The sequence below is a fragment of the Malania oleifera genome, chromosome 1, assembly GCF_029873635.1.
Source record: "Malania oleifera isolate guangnan ecotype guangnan chromosome 1, ASM2987363v1, whole genome shotgun sequence".
In the NCBI taxonomy this organism is placed as follows: Eukaryota; Viridiplantae; Streptophyta; class Magnoliopsida; order Santalales; family Ximeniaceae; genus Malania; species Malania oleifera.
This window is the reverse complement of record NC_080417.1, coordinates 14,066,438-14,082,906: the sequence shown is the minus strand read 5'-3', so window position 1 is coordinate 14,082,906 and position 16,469 is coordinate 14,066,438. Positions and strand designations below refer to the sequence as shown.

At 40.5% G+C, this 16,469-nt stretch overlaps 2 protein-coding genes across 3 annotated transcripts in view; one reads left to right on the top strand and one right to left on the bottom strand.

Moving 5' to 3' along the window:
• The first annotated feature begins 925 nt into the window (after nucleotides 1–925).
• LOC131152272 (transcription factor MYB44-like) lies at nucleotides 926–2,539 on the top strand. Its single transcript, XM_058104343.1, has one exon. It carries the CDS (start codon nucleotides 1,266–1,268, stop codon nucleotides 2,199–2,201), a length of 936 nt encoding a protein of 311 aa, XP_057960326.1. The 5' UTR covers nucleotides 926–1,265; the 3' UTR covers nucleotides 2,202–2,539.
• Nucleotides 2,540–4,025: 1,486 nt separating this feature from the next.
• Nucleotides 4,026–16,469, bottom strand: part of LOC131151123 (probable cadmium/zinc-transporting ATPase HMA1, chloroplastic) — a 56,191-nt gene continuing 43,747 nt past the window's right edge. The window contains exons 9-13 of one of the 2 annotated variants that reach the window (XM_058103258.1): nucleotides 15,199–15,363; nucleotides 5,893–6,109; nucleotides 4,700–4,887; nucleotides 4,516–4,602; nucleotides 4,026–4,383 (exon numbers count right to left, since the gene is read on the bottom strand). In XM_058103258.1, coding sequence (XP_057959241.1) covers nucleotides 4,195–4,383; nucleotides 4,516–4,602; nucleotides 4,700–4,887; nucleotides 5,893–6,109; nucleotides 15,199–15,363 — 846 coding nt within the window. In that variant the 3' untranslated portion in view covers nucleotides 4,026–4,194. Of the gene's footprint in view, nucleotides 4,384–4,515; nucleotides 4,618–4,699; nucleotides 4,888–5,892; nucleotides 6,110–15,198; nucleotides 15,364–16,469 lie in introns of both variants that reach the window. The other variant, XM_058102598.1, reaches the window with a different exon arrangement.

The following is a 16,469-nucleotide window of genomic DNA, read 5'->3' as shown; positions in this document are numbered from 1 at the left end:
TAGTAGGTACGACGTACGAGTAACAGAAACGGATACGGATCTCTCCTCCGACCCCCTCCCTTTATTTTTAATTAATTACTTGCCCCCCTCCCCCTCCTCTCCATAGATTATAATTTAATCCCCAACTTTCTTTTATTATTATTTTATGACTTCGATGATTTTTTGATTTCCTAAACTAAAAGAGACCTGCAGCGGAGCGGAGGAAGGTGGGTGGGAAAGTCCTTTAGTCCTCCAGGTCTCGTCCCGTGCATGTGGCGTGGGGGGAGAGGGAGAAAGGGGAGGGCGGGGGGGAGGACCTGATTCCGTACAGGTACCCCGTGGACGCTGAGGCGGTTTTGGCAGTTCGAGGAGGCAGGGTGACCGGGTAGCGTCGGTGGGGGTGGAACCGAAGGCCGTTAAGAGGGGTGGGATGGCAAAGGTTTTTACAGGCTGGACTGACAAGAAAGCAGTAATGATTCGCCCTCCGATTCGGCGACCGCTCTTGTCGTTTTCCGCCACCTCACCTCTTCCGTGCGGGCCGTTTTATTTCATTTTTTTTTTAAATAATAATAATACTCTAGTACTCATACTAAATAATAAATAATTGTAATTAAAATAACAAAACTACAGAAAAAATAAATAAATAAATAAATATCATACCCCAAAACACACGCAAACGCCATCCAGCCTGTCACTCGGTCAATCCTCATATCCATCCTCCAACCGTTATTTAACCTTTCCTGCTTTGGTAATTTAACTTAATTTCATCTCTCCCCTCTACTGGGAATTAATAAATAAATAAAACTTTTTATCTTGTGAAATAGTAAAAATTAAAGTTTTACAACTAAATTTACTGTTCAGTTATAATAATAATAATCAGCGAGACAGTGAAGCTGTATCGTAGTGTGAACGCGCGGTGTATGGAGAGTAAGTTAAGGGCGTGAAGAAAAGCGAAAGATATATGTGCAAATCAGTGCACCTACGATGTGACGCGTGTCCGTTTGACAGCTGTATCCAAACAAACCGCTTGCCTGGAAGAAGCGGTGCCCATAACGCTCCCCACCACCCCTGGTTACCGGTTCAGTAGGTTATCCCTATCCCTTCTTTATATACACCCCCCAACCGCTTCTCTCCTCTCACATATAAACCAGGTGGGGGCAAAGCTCTCTTCTCCACCCGCTCCTTTCGGATCTCTTCCCCGTCCCTCCGAATTAGACTGCTACTGAATTGCACAGTCTGTATTTGATTTCAGTCGGTAGATAGATAAGAGTGCTAGATCAGTAGCTATGTCCATGGCGGGTTCTAAGAAGGATATGGATCGGATCAAGGGTCCGTGGAGCCCCGAAGAGGACGACGCTCTCCAGCAACTGGTGAAGAAGCACGGGCCCAGGAACTGGTCCCTCATCAGCAAATCCATTCCCGGTAGATCCGGCAAGTCGTGCCGCCTCCGGTGGTGCAACCAGCTCTCCCCGCAGGTGGAGCACAGGGCGTTCACGCCCGAAGAGGACGAAACCATCATTCGGGCCCACGCCAAGTTCGGCAACAAATGGGCCACCATAGCCCGCCTTCTTTCGGGTCGGACCGACAACGCTATTAAGAACCACTGGAACTCCACCCTGAAGCGGAAGTGCTCGTCGATGACCGACGACGCCTTCGACGCACAGCCGCTCAAGCGATCCGTCAGCGCCGGAGCTGCCGTGCCGGTTTCTGGCCTCTATCTCAGCCCTGGCAGTCCTTCGGGATCGGACGTTAGCGATTCCAGCGTTCCGGTTATGAGTTCGTCTCACGTGTACCGGCCGGTTGCGAGAACCGGCGGGATCGTTCCTCCGTCGCAGCAGCTCGAAACGTCGTCGTCCACCAACGACCCTCCGACCTCGCTGTCCCTCTCCTTGCCGGGGGCGGACTCTTGCGAGGTTTCGACCCGAGCGGTGGAATCGAATTACGCACCGAATCCGATTCAGCTATTGCCGGCTGTGGCACCGCCGGCGCCGCCTCTGGCGGCTCCGATACAGACGGTGCCGGTTTTCCCGGATTTTGGATCGCCGCCGGCGGAGAAGCCATTCGCGTTCAGTGCGGAGTTCTATGCAGTGATGCAAGAGATGATTAGGACGGAGGTGAGGAACTACATGACGGGACTGGAGAGAAATGGGGTGTGTTTGCAGGCAGCGGATGGTTTTAGGAACTCGGCGATGAAGCGTATTGGGATAAGCAAGATCGAGTAGTGATCGGTGAAACGAAACGAGCCGGACAGTAAGGGATATGGCCGAGTTAGCGACTTAGCTAGCGTGGAGGTGTGAAGGAGTAGACTAGAAGAGGTGGGAGAAAAAACCTGAACCGTTGTTTTTTCTCATCCTCCCGTCTCCGTTTTCTCTATATATTTAAAAAAAAAAAAACAATAATTTTGATCAGTAACTCAATGTACAGAGAGAGAGAGAGAGAGAGAGAGAGAGAGAGAGAGAGAGAGAGAGAGAGGAAGAAATGGAAGAAGTTCAAATCCTTAGGGAGAGATTGAACTTTTGTTAATTGTTAATATATCTGAATCTGAGCCTTGTTCATCGGAGTAGACCACCGGGATTTTTAAGGACTGCAAAATCATGCACTCGAATGAGAAATGAATATATAAAAATAAGAAAAAAAAATCTTATATATATTGAAATGGAACTGAAATTTGAAGACAAGTTGACCAGTCCATGGAGGGTGTGGGTGAGCGATGGTCTGGTCTGTAGTTTTATTATAATAAAAGTTGCTTTTTGGTTTACGATTGATTAATTAAGACTTGGAAGATAAAACTGAAATCAGAAGCTGATAGTTGGGGAATCGTGTCATTTCTCATTTGAACAGAATGAATGGAGGAGCTCAATTATAATAATATTTCAGGGAACTGAAAAAATGAAAACCCAAAAGGAGGGAAAGGGAAAGGGCAAGGGTAAGGTGGTGGCGGTGGAGGAGAGAACAGAACAGAACAGAACAGAACATAACGCACGCCCAAAATGTGGAGATGGTGATGTAACAACAGGGTGGGGTGGTGTGGATAGGAATGGAGATTTTGGATGTTTAGTGATACAGTGGGTACAGCTAAGCTGAGTTTTGTCTCCTTGTTGGAGCAGGCGGCTTTGAAACTTTGAACCAAGATGACGAATGACGCGGATGAACAAACTAGGATGAGAGAGAGAGAGAGAGAGGAGAGGTGGGGTCGTAAGGCCGGCAGTAACGTAAAGGCAAACAGCAAGGGAGTGTAGCAGTAGTATTTAATACTTACCGATATTGAGGGGGTGGGTTAGTTGGGGAAGTTGTGAGAGAGAGGGAACGCGGAGGATTAAGAGCCTCCCCAGCTCAATTAAGAGGTGGTTGGTTGCAGTTATGAGAGGCCGCATCACAAAATGCCACCACTGTGGGCGTGGATTTTGGGTTTCAACTTTTAACATTTCCACTATTTTTGAGAATAAATTAATTTTAGTCAGTTATATTTTTTAAAAATATATTATTATTATAAAATAAATAATAATTCAAAACTTTTATGCATTCATAGAAATAAAAGATAACTATTTTTAATTTCTTTTGGTGGAGATACAAGAGGATAACTGTATTCTTTTTTCATTCAAACTTCAAACTGTGTCCCATCTTAAAATTTTCAAGGAATAACACTCACCAGCTGTAAACCTGTCATTCTCTTTGTTTTCTCAACCCAAAGCTTACTCTACTCTCTTCTCTTTTTATCCTTGTGGGGGAATTTTTTAGTGTTGCACTCTTTTGTTTTTCTACTTTTGTCTTTTGTATACACAAATTTGTCCTCACACATGTTAAAAAACTAGAAATTATGACATTTTTGTAATACCCTAAGAAACCTAAAAGTATGAACCGTTTCCATAACTGATCAAGCCAGTGTGGTCTCGAGAAAAATGCTATCCCATTTTCAACTTCCTAGAATTTATACAAATAAATAAATAAGATGACATTTTATAATCCTTTAATTTAAAAACAAAAACAAAAACCCTTTCCCCGAACCCAATAAGCTCGTGGATAATAATATAGCTGGGATCACACAATGTAAGAAAAATTTATAGCCTGGGATTTATTTGAGATATTTGACTTCACATTATTAATTACTACTAAAATATTTACACAAATTCTTCGAACCAGTATAGCTTCCTCGAAAAAAAGAAGATAGATCTACAACAAAAGAAAAAAAAATAAAAATAAAGGGGGGAGCAGGCGTTACAATGGTGCAGTTTGGACGGTGGTTGAGGAGGTGGTGGTGGTAGCTCTGCTCCTTATAATAGTAAGAATAGATTTAATTTTGTGGAGGATGAGGTGGATGTCCTGCCTCCATGACCATGTTGGGTCATTGAGTGCCCGTACTGAGTTGAGACAAACAAGAAGAGTGCCTCCCTCGTGTAAAAGCACCTGCATTTCATTCAATATTATAGACGAACCCTGCATTTATATTGTTTCTTTGTATGGTATGCTTTGGGCACGAGCACATGCAAATAAATGAAGCATCCAAAGCAAATATATATGGTATTTAAAATCACATACTGTTAGCCATAGTGGGAGAAACCCCAGAACAGATGGAAGAGCAGCAAATACGATGCAAGAGAGAGCAAGGGCCACGCTTTGCTTGACCTGCAAGTAAATAGACTTACAAATTTCACAACGTTATACCAACAATTGAACATATACAATGGGCGAGGCAGTACAAGGGTGGTGCCTGAGAGAGTACCAAGGAAGTTGTTTGGCGCGCTTTCGCTATGCAAAATGGAACACCTGATATATTGTCCTGAAGCAACAGCACGTCTGCAGCTGCTGTCGCAGTCGCACTTGCATGTTGGGCGAGCACAATACCCACAGTAGCGGCAGCAAGGGCAGGTGCATCGTTGATTCCATCACCCACCATAATCAGACCCCCTCCTATGACATAATTCAAGAACTTGTTCAGCCAACAAAAGGGGGTTACTCAGTTTCTCAAAACTAAAACGGTTTCTACAGACAAGTTGCACTTCAGGACACTCCACAAACACAAAAAGATCATAGAAATTAAATTTGGAAAAAGAATGTATAGAAAGGGGAGCAGGAAACTTTTTCCTCGGAAAATTACACTTCAAAATTCAGCTGAACTATCAGCTGAATTGTTCCACAATTCCAACTCCAAATTTAAAGGCTTTCAATTGAATCACAACTCAAAAATTACCAGCCTGAACTCAATGAGAGGCCCTAAGCATAGCTAGGAAAAGAAAATACACCCATGAGTTTTCATGGAGCTCAATACAAGTTCTTGTTCATTTACATACACCCAGGAAAAAGGGAGCAAAGATAGATTTTCGATAAACAGTCCAAGATTGTGGTTTCTAACTGTTATCAAATTGACAATACAATTTTGGTGGCCTTAATCCGAAGTAGATTATCTTTCAAAGTTTACACCAGCCTTTGAACTTCAGATCTCACACTAATCTCTTTTTCCCCATGTTCGGGAGAGGCCTTGAATTTGGATTTGAATTTGTGTGTGAATTTGGAAAAATTCAATACAATTTCAAATCCACACAAACTCAAATCCAAATCCCAAAATCCGTGCTCCCAAATGCAGCTTTGGTTTTTGGGCCAAAATTCATCAAAATTGTAATTAATCTTGAGTGCAAGTATACATATTTGTATACATGTAGAATTTTTTTAAGTGGGGGCAAGCCTTGACGCAATAGTGATGGTGTTACACTTAAAACCAAAAAGCAACACGAAACCATGGAAACAGCCTGTCCAATTGCGGAGATAAGGATGCGCACATCATGCTTTTCCTAGACACCCAAAATGGGGTGTGAGCTTTGTGCATTAGGTGCTGCATTTTTGTGTTCGTGGAATTTTTAAAATTATTTTTTATAGTTGGTTTGGAAAGTTATATTAGATGATGAATGCAATTCTCACCAGCATTCCTCGAGATACTCTTCACTTGATTTAGTTTATCCTCAGGCTTAAAGCTGCAATAAACTTCATTGATGCCCACAAGATTTGCAACCCTCCATGCACTAGAATCATGGTCACCAGTTAACATCATCACACGGAGCTTTGCTTGATCTTGTAAAGCCATTATGACATCTAAAACCCCTGGTCGAGGCTCATCCTCAAAGTGAAGCAGTGTCACCTGCACAAAGTCAGAACGCAAGCACTGATTTAGAATCCATCCCCTGGCATGGGTATGAAACTAGAAAAAGCAAACAAAAAATAATGCCACCAATTCATCCAGTTTCAGTTTTGCCACCAAACTTCCAATCATCTGGTCAGTCAGCCACCACATGAACTATGTGCCAATCTTCCCAGGCTAGAAATTGACTGATAGAGATAGAAAAAAGCGAAGGGGTAGGATCTAAAAACTAGTTCCGATATTGTTGTTTATGAAAATGGAAACAAGGGACTGTATCATGTATTTTTATATGTATTTTTATACTCAAAAATGCATTTTTTAAAGCTATTTTGAAATTTTTCCTGGAAATGAACGCAGCGAAACTGCATTTGGTTAAGGTTCATCCAAGTGACAATTTGTCAATAAAATAATAATAGAAATAATAATCATTATTAGTATTATTAGAGTATCCTTGTTACTATTATTACGAAAAAAATGGGTTACACCCCACACTTTGCATCTTTCATTACATCCGAAGAAACTGTATTCTAAAATATGGGAGACACAATTTTTGAAGACGTATTTTAAGGGGTGTTTTCAGAAACGTTTCTGATAATAGTTTTTTAAAAACACTTGACCAACATAAATTTTGTGAATCCTTTAAATCCCCAGCGTTTCCAGAAACTGTGTTAAAAACCCCAATCAAACGGCTCCCAGGATCCAGAAGTTTTCAGTGATCCAGAATTTTTGACCCCAAATCCCATGCAAAATATTATTTTTTTAATTTCAAACAAATTTATTTTGAACCTATACATAAGGCATGTTACATAACTAGGCAGAATAGTCGTGGTTTTACTCAAAATTATTATTGAGAAAAAAAATTATCCCAAACATCTCAGCAAATGGGGCAAAAGATATGCAAGTATTGCAAATTGCATCCATTAATACTCAACTAATGCTCAAACGAAAAAAGGGTACGAGTACAGACTACAAATACTACATCCATTAATACTCAACCAATGTGAGCTTTAGTTGCGTTTTTATAAACAAATTTATCCTACAATCTAGGTGACTAGAGCACATATATAGGTGGGTATTAGCCTAAAATGGCCAACAAACTTAAGTCCCCTCCCCCTCTTACCGTTTATTTGGGTTGTGGAAGTGTTGCATCTCTTGTCAAATAAAACTTCCCAAGGAGGCCTCCTCAAAGGTCCTAGTATTGGAATAAATGTGAGGGAAATGGAATTCTCCCATCTTCTTTTCACAGATGATACCGTCATTTTCTGTGTAGAAACCCCTCATTAAATCCTCAATCTTAGATGCATTCTTCATAGGTTTGAAGCAATCTCAGGCTTAAATGTAAATTTGGGAAAAGTGAGCTCATTCCAGTTGGGGACAGCACTGAGGGGGCCTTTCCAATTTCCTACCTTGGTCTACCCCTTGGAGCTAAATTCAAAGACAGGAGTTTGGGACTCCATCATTGAAAGATTTAAGAGGAAGCTGGCTCGCTACAGAGGAATTACTTGTCTAAAAACGAGAGGCTTACCCTCATTAAGAGCACCTTCACAAATATCCAAGTTTATTATGTCCTTCACTATCCCTTGCTCCGGTTAGAGGGAATTCATTGAGAGAAGGGGGGGGGGGGGGTGGGGAATCCTTTGGCAGAATTCAAGGGAAGAATTTTTCTTGTCAAATGGGGTTCTGTAAAACAACAAATCAGATATGGAGGCTTAGGAATCAAATCACTCTCTACATTCAACAAAGCCCTCAGAGAAATGGCTTTGGAGATTCATGAAGGAGAAGGATCAGCTTTAGAGTGAAATTATTGCTTCAAAATATGCAAAATAATGGTTGGACCACTAAAACTAGGAGATGAGCACATGGTATTGAAGTTTGGAAATCCATCAAGGAAGGTTGGGATGGTTTCGTCTCCCTCATCAGCTTCCCAGGAATGGGGATTAAGAATCTCTTGTGGCATCATATCTTATGTGTCTATTCTCCCCTTGGCAATAAATTCCCTTCCATTGTCAATTTAGCTAGTAACAATGCTCATGACAACGCCCTTGTCAGCAATCAACTTTTTTTTTCTTTGTTCGATCAGCAAAGAGAAATTGTATAAAATGAGGCATCAAGGGGATTCCACCCAAATACAACGAAACAATGAGAAAGAAACACCCTTTACTGAAAGTATCAAGAAAACCAAGGATTACAAAAGGGTCTCTTTCAATTAGCCCATAACGCCAGCTAGAGATCATAGCAACACAAAGGTCCAAGACAGCCTGAATAGGAGAGATAATTCCTTGAAAGGCTCTTCTATTCCTTTTTCTCCACACGGCCCAGAAAATAGCAAGTGGAATGAGGGAGAGAGATCTTCTCCCTTATTTGATCTGATCCCTTCCCAAGTTGACAGTTCACCTCCCACTTCTAGCTCCAGTGACCCATTTCTGACTTACAATGGAGATGGCTAAGTTCCACAATTTCTTGGTCCATGAACAATGCAGGAGTACGCAATCAACCAATTCCTCCTGCTCCAAACATAAACAGCATCTATTGACAAGAGGGAGACCTTTATTCTGAAGATTGTCTATAGCTAGGATCTTTCCAAGAGTAGCTTCCCATGCGAAAAGGCAATCCTTGAAGGGGCTGCTGTTTTCCAAATCAGCTTCCAAGGGAAGTTAGTGCTGCTCCAAGCTGAGGAACTAAGGTGCTTATAGAAAGAGCTGGCAGTGAAGTTCCCATCTTCACTCAAAACCCATTTGGTATCAGAAGTGACCTGCCAATGAGACTTATAGAGACTGCTGAAATCATTTGCAAAAATATCAAGTTCCTAATCAAAAGCAATTCTATGCAAAGGAATAACCCAAATAATCCCTTGATTGGTGAACTCCAATAAGGGCATCTGTGTTGCTTGCAAGTCTGAACAAGGAAGGGAAAGAGGAGCCGGTTGTAAATTATCACTCCAAAGAAATAACCCAAATAATCTCTTGATTGGTGAACTCCAATAAGGGCATCTGTGTTGCTCGCAAGTCTGAACAAGGAAGGGAAAGAGGAGCCGACTTGTAAATTATCACTCCAAATATCATGCTAGAAGAAAACATTAGCTCCGTTCCCCACATGATAATAGATGAGAGGGAAGAAATTCTCCCATCCCCTTCTGATATATCTCCAAACACCTGTACCATGAGCTTCCTTTGAAACTTTTGAGGTCCAACCATTAAGATAAAGACCATACTGATAAGACCCTTGGGTTTTATCATGGAGAAATTGGGGAAATTTAAAGAACAGAAAATATTACAAAAAATAGGGTTTGATCACTTTGAAGGGATCTACCTCCCAAATTAGCCAAAGGCTATGAATTGTGTTATTGCTTCATTGCTTGCTTCCATGATAAAAGCCTCGTAGGACACACACACACACACACACATATAGGGTAGAGAAATTGACTCCTTTTAGGACTGTAAAATATCCCCTCAAATCCTAACTGATTTGGGAATCCTAACAAACATTAAATAATCCTAACATTAAATAGAATCCCAATTGTTTTAGGACTCATATTAATTAGAAATCCCAATTGATTTGGGAATCCTAACTAACAAACATTAAATAATCCTAACATTAAATAGAATCCCAATTGATTTGGGAATCATCTTAATTAGAAATCCCAACTGATTGGGGAATCCTAACTAACAAACATTAAATATTCTTAACATTAAATAGAATCGTAATTGATTTGGGAATCATATTAATTAGAAATCCCAATTGATTTAGAAATCCCAATTGATTTGGAAGTCCTAACACATACTTGACAGCGATGACATCCCTCCAGATGTTTCTTAGTCATGAATCTCCTGTCATTTCCCCAAAAGGACCTTATTAAAGATAATAAGGGATCTAAGGCCAAGGCCACCCTTTTGTGAAGGTTGTTTAACCACTATCCATTTAACAAGATGATATTTGAAAACCTCACTCGTGTTCCCCAAAAGGAATCTTCTTTGGATGCCCTATAATATCTTGGCTACTACACTAGGGATAAGGAAAAGAGACACGAAGTAAATCGGCTGATTGGATAAAGTACTTTTAATGAGAGTGAGTCCGCCCCCTTTTGACCCAAAAAAATAAAAAATTCTTTTCTAACTATTGAGGCTTGATATACATTGTTGGCCCACAACTTAATAGCTTAAGCTTTTAGGTAAAGTGGGTAATCTAACATGGTATTAGGGCTAGTTACCAAAAGGTCCTTAGTTCTAGTCTTATTGAGCATGTTTAATGCAATTTAAAAAAAATAAAAAATTTTATCTTGTTCCCAATATGGCTCTTATTCATTGTTTGTTATCCCTCCACGTGCAATTAGGCTGCATGTGCAGGGAAATATTAAGGCTTGATATACATTTTTGGCCCACAACCTAATAGCTTAAGCTTTTAGGTAAAGTGATTATCTAACACCAACCAATGAGTTTCTTTTTTAACCTGTCAACAATGGGATCCCAAATACCCTTGTCCTTAAACTTTGCTCCCAAAGGGAGGCCGAGATAGGTGATAGGAAAGGCATCGAGTTTACAGCCAAAGATACTTGCAAGTAAAGGACCACAATCGCTAGTCTCCAATGGAATGATTTCACTTTTACAGATTCACTTTTAAGCCTGAAACCACTTCGAAACTGAGGAGGATGCATCTAAGATTAAGAATTTGCTCTTGCTCATCCTCGCAAAAGATGATAGTGCCATTTGCAAAAAGGAGGTGGTTGATTTCCGTAGAATCATTATTCCTTCCAATGCTAAGATCCTTTGGAAGGTTGCCTTCATTTGCACTAGTTATCATAAGACTCAGCACTTCCATGACCATAATAAACAAAAGGGGTGAAGAGGGTCACCTTGTCTTAGACCACGAGATGATCTGAAGAAATCAGTAAGGCAGCCATTAACTAAACCGAAAAAGATGGTGTTGATATACACTGTTGGATCCATCAGCACCAAGATTCCCCAAAACCCATTTTTGTATGAATGTACATCAGAAAACTCTAGTTAAGGTGGTCAAAAGCTTTCTATATATCCAAGGCTACAGTAAGTTGGTTTGAGGTGTATAATATTTTTTAGGTATGCTGCTTTGCGAGCAAGGAGCTAGAGAACGAAGTGGGTTGCAGTGACTAGTGATGTAAGAATTTGCACTTATTCATATCTATTTAGTGATTAGTCTGCTAGTTTCTTTTATCCCACTCAGTTTTCCTTTTCCATTTGCTTAAATAGTTGGACCAATCCAGAAAAATTGCCAGCCCACGAATGTGGTTCCGATCCTTCTGAAGATGCCAGAAATCATTTCCATATAGCTTGCATACCGCTCCTCTTTTCCCATCCTTAACATAGGAATCAAGAACTTCATTGGCTGTCAGAGCAGCATCCATAATTTGCCTACTTGCAATGAAGGCATGCTGATGCTTACTCACAACTTCCAAGATTGCATGTTTGGACTCAGTTGCTAGGATTTTGGATAGGATTTTGTCTAAACTGCCAACCAAGCTGATTGGGAAAAAATCTTTGATATTGCAAGCCCCCAGTTTCTTAGGAATCAAGGAGATAAAGGTCGAGTTGATATTGGACACAAAATTGTCGGTTCTACGGAAATCTTCAAAAGCCCCAATGATCTCCTTTGACCACCAGCATCGAAACATGCTGAGGTAGCTTCAGAAATCATTCAGGGCAGATAGGAGCCATTTGATTTCACCCACATCAAGAAAAATGGAGACCCTCCTATCTTTGCGATTTTCAATAACCCTGAGGAGGTCAACCTTCTAGTCCTCAAGAGCTGAATCAAAGGACTTCCTTTCAATGAAATTGACCAAACTGTCATCCCGTTGCATGGCGAAAAGAGGGAGAGCACAGGAAGGACTGCAGCTGAACAAGGATGAGGCTTAAATAGGGTCAAGATTGGGGGAGAAGAACGAGGAGGAGGAATGTGACGAGATTCAGGGGAGAAACCAGGGGAGAGGGACGAGGAAAAGCTCTGACAGAAGAAGTGCAAGCTTCCAAGGTTTGAGGAGAGAGAGAGAAAGCTTCGCGAGTGACTCTAGGGCTCCAATGAAAAGCAGAGAAGCTTCCAAGAAACAACAACAGAATGCTGCGAGGGGAGGAGAGTGGTCGAGAGTGACTCTAGGGCTTTGATGAAAAGCAGCAAAGCTTCCAAAAAACAACGACAGAGATGGAGAGTGGTCACAAAAAGCTCTAGGGCTTCGATGAAGCTCCTGCTTAAGGCTGAGAAAAAGGGCTCTGAATAAATTAAGGCCACAAGGCTTCCAAGGATTGCAACAAGAGAGAGCTTCAAGGGAAGTCAGCTGCAAGGCATCCAAGGATGACATGAATTGGAACCATAATGTTGTTTGAAACATAATTGTTTTTTTCCCAAAATATCGCATAGACCTTCAGCAATCAACTTAAATATCTGAATATACGATTTTCTGGAACATTCCCTTGATTAGAAATGATTTTGATTGGGGAATTGACCGACTTAAAGATTTTTATGGTAGTTTATACAAGATCCAAGCATGGAACACTACTAAGAACAGCACATTTACGGCCAGATTTTTTTTTTTTTAATCAGTAAAGAGAAAAATATATTAGCAAGGCATCAAGGGGATGCCAACTCATGCTACAAAACATCAGCCACTCTGAAGAGTGTCGCAAACATCAAGGATTATATTATGATCATTAACATTTTGCCCACTAAGCCAGCTGGAAACAGCAGCAAAGCACTGGTCTATGCAGAGTTACGTTTCGAGTTTCATTTGTGGTGAAAGTGGGAATATTAGTGAAAATGAGAGTTCCGGCATAAAAGCTAGCACGAATGGTAGTGATTTAACTATAAGAGAAAACTCTAATGATCCCAATGCAACCCAAAAATATAGGCATTTGTGGGTTCAATGCGAAAATTGTTATGGATTAAATTATAAGAAATTTTTTAAGTCAAAAATGAATATTTGTGAACAATGTGGATATCATTTAAAAATGAGTAGGTCGGATAGAATCAAGCTAGCTTTTGATTGAAGCAGAATAGTTGCATCTTTGAAGGCTCTCTTATTCTTTCTTTCCAAGCACACCAAAAGATGACAAGAGGGATAAAGTTCAAAACCTTTCACTTCTCCTTGGTGGTCTTGATGCCTTTCAAAGGCCAAATCTCCCCTCCAACTGAAGTCCAGCCAAGGATAGAACAAAATTCCGCTAGTTCCTTGTCCAGGGGCAGTGGAAGAATGTGGTTGACTGATTCTGATCAGCTATACAAAGAAAACACCTATTTGTGACTGTAAGCCCTCTTCTCTGCAGATTGTCGGGAGTTGAGATATTTCCATAAGCAGACTCCCAAACAAAAAGGCAACCTTTGAGGGGGCTGCTGCCCTCCAAATGCAAATCCAAGGATAGTTGTTGCAATTAGTTCCCATCAAAGATAGCTTCTTGTAGAGAGATTTAACAATGAAACCACCATATTTGTCCAAAGCCCATTTTAGTTCGTTGGGGATGTTTTCATGATGGAATGTCAAAGAGTGCATGAAGTTCCCAAGCTGCCACATTCCTAGTGAAAGGAATATTCCAGAAAATTCCCTGATGAGATGATGACTGATAAGGGCATTCTTGTCACAAGCCAAGCTGTAGATGGAAGGGAAGACAGCTCTAAAGTTACTGTTCTCATGCCACACATCGTGCCAAAAGAAAATGTTGGCCCCATTCCCCACTTGAAATGTCACAACTTGGAAAAAATCATCCCATCCTTTCCTAATGAATTTCTAAACTCCCACTCCATCAGGTCCCCTTCTATTGTGTGTTGCCCAACCATTATGCTTAAACCCATATTTCGAAATAATATTATCCCACCAAAAGTGGTATTTCTTCTTCATGAACCTTCATAACCACTTCCTGAGAAGGGTTTCATTGAAAGTGAGAAGGGATTTCAACCCCAACGCTCCCAAACAAATGAGTTGTTTGACCACTCTCCATCTAATGAGGTGATATATAAACTCCTCCCATGAGCTTCCCCAAAAAATCTTCTCTAAATTCTTTATAATCTCCTGCAACTGAGGCCGGTAAGGGAAGGAGGGACATGAAATAAACTGGAAGATACGTCGAAGTGCTCCTAATAAGGGTGAGTCATGAAAACGCACTCATCTGGCAAAACTTGCAGCAACTTTCCCTGGACTGCAGCACCCCACAAAAGTTGCTTTCATTGTGTGGGGGGAAACTATCAGGAAAATTCTTTCCATGGATAACCTGCGGAAAAGGAGTCTGCCTCTTGTTAGCAGGTGTCAAGAGTATATTGTGCCTGGAAAGTACTGAGCCTATTGATCACATCCTCTTACACTGTCCCTGGCCAAAATCCTCGGGGACTTGGCCACTTCTTTACTCGGGCAGCAGCAGGTTACTGCCAAAACAATGAAAGAAGAGCTGTGGGTCCAGAAAAGTATCCATTCCAGCGTCAAAGACAACTTTGTCCCTTATCCCCCTTGCCATCTTTTGGTTTCTGTGGAGGGAAAGAAATAAGAGAGGTTTTGAAGGATCAGCCACACCCATAAATATCACAAAAGACTGGGTTGATTGCCGTTGGGACCAGATAGCATAGTGGTTTATTTTTGGTTGATTTTCTTGTAGTTCTTGAGTTTTTCAACACTGCAGTGATTACCTTAGTTTTTTGGTACATGGGCAGCATATCCTTGATGTCCTTTAACAAATCTTTTCCATGCTGGTCCAAAAAATAGTTATAGCTTGATTGATTGATGGGCAATCTTTTGATCAAATGTTTTAGAAGGCATCTCAAAGTGGAGTATTAAAAGAACAAATTTACCCTAGATATTAGAATTCTTTCAACATTTAAAATCAAAAGTGTGCACATTCAGCTGTAAGCCTGTAACACAAGGCAACAACATCATCCAAAATTTTGCAACAAGACCAACTCTCAATGTGGTTCTCGCAAAGTCTATCCCTTTCTTCAAATAATTCTTCACTTACATTTTTTAATTTCATTGAAAGTAGGTTGCAAGATAAAAAGAGTATGGATGATGCACATATTTCACAAAAGATGAAGGTTAAAAAGTCTCTAATATGCATAAATTAGCAAGGAGAACATAACATCACCTTTTTATTTATAGAAAGAGCAGCATGAACAAAATCACTTCCATAAGATGACGTCCTTACACCTTCTTTAATATATTTTGATTCATCTTCAGATTTACAAAGTGAAGTAATGTACTCTATAGAACCAAGCGATGCTTTCATGAATTCACCAGTCCCAATTCCTGGCTATAACAAAATAAACAGGAAAAAAAAAATGCAGCTTAGTCTTACCTCTTCATAATAAAGGAACAGGCCTATAGAATTTATGAGCCTATAAAACACGTTACTCGAAGAACTATAAAACATATGAACCTATACAATGCATTATGAGAAGAACCTCTAAAATAGTTTTAGCTCATGTAAATATGTAAAAGACAGCACTCAGTTAGCATAAATGCTATGCTGTTGTCAGTATCTAAGAGCATAGGCTCACAAATCTCTATTGAGATCAGGGCTGAGTATTCACTTAAACAAAATTGGGTAGAAAGCGCAATTCTTGACCACCAAACTTATGAGTCAATATATCAAGTATAGTCCACAGTTGATATTGAGGAATGGCCAACACTAGAAGTCGTGTTTGAAGCAGTAAGGGTGATGAAAAAGCCATTCAAATCGGGGCAAGAAGTGCAAAGTGAGCTCTCAAAGTAATCAAAGATCGGTGGCAGAGAACACTTGAGCATCTCTTCATGTAGCATGTACTAGATTTAAATTTAATATTATAAATTTTAATAAGTCCATACAAAGAAGATATTAGGAAACACCCTTATTAGCTAGACGTAGTTCGTGAAGTGTTCAACACCCTTCAACAACATTCCTTTGGGCTGGATTTCTTTTTATGAAAAAAGATTTACATTAAAGAAAGAGAATACAATCAAGAAAATAGGGGGAGGGGGGGGGGGGGAGAGGGAGGAGAGAAGATATCCTCCTTTACAATGAAAAAGCAACTAAACAAGAAGTAAATACAGAGGGAAGAAACACAGTTCAAGACAACAGAGCCAGCTCCCACCACGTCTTCCAAAGAAACATGCTGGACGAATCCATTAGCCGAACACCAAAGAGACACAAAAACACTCTGCTCCAAAGCATCTTACTGGAGGTGGCAACCCCTTTAAAAAATTCTGGTATTTCTTTCCATCAAGACGCACCAAATAATACTCAAAACAATACACCACCATAGAACTTTCCTCTCCTTTTATCTAGCAAACTTACCAAAACCTACAAACATAGTAGTACCAAAGAAGCCAAACAAACCCAATTTTCTCCAAATATCCCAAATAAATTATTCCAAGGTC

Bases quoted from the DNA above. Each gene is read 5' to 3' on its own strand.
- LOC131152272 (XM_058104343.1), top strand. From the start codon at position 1,266: ATGTCCATGGCGGGTTCTAAGAAGGATATGGATCGGATCAAGGGTCCG.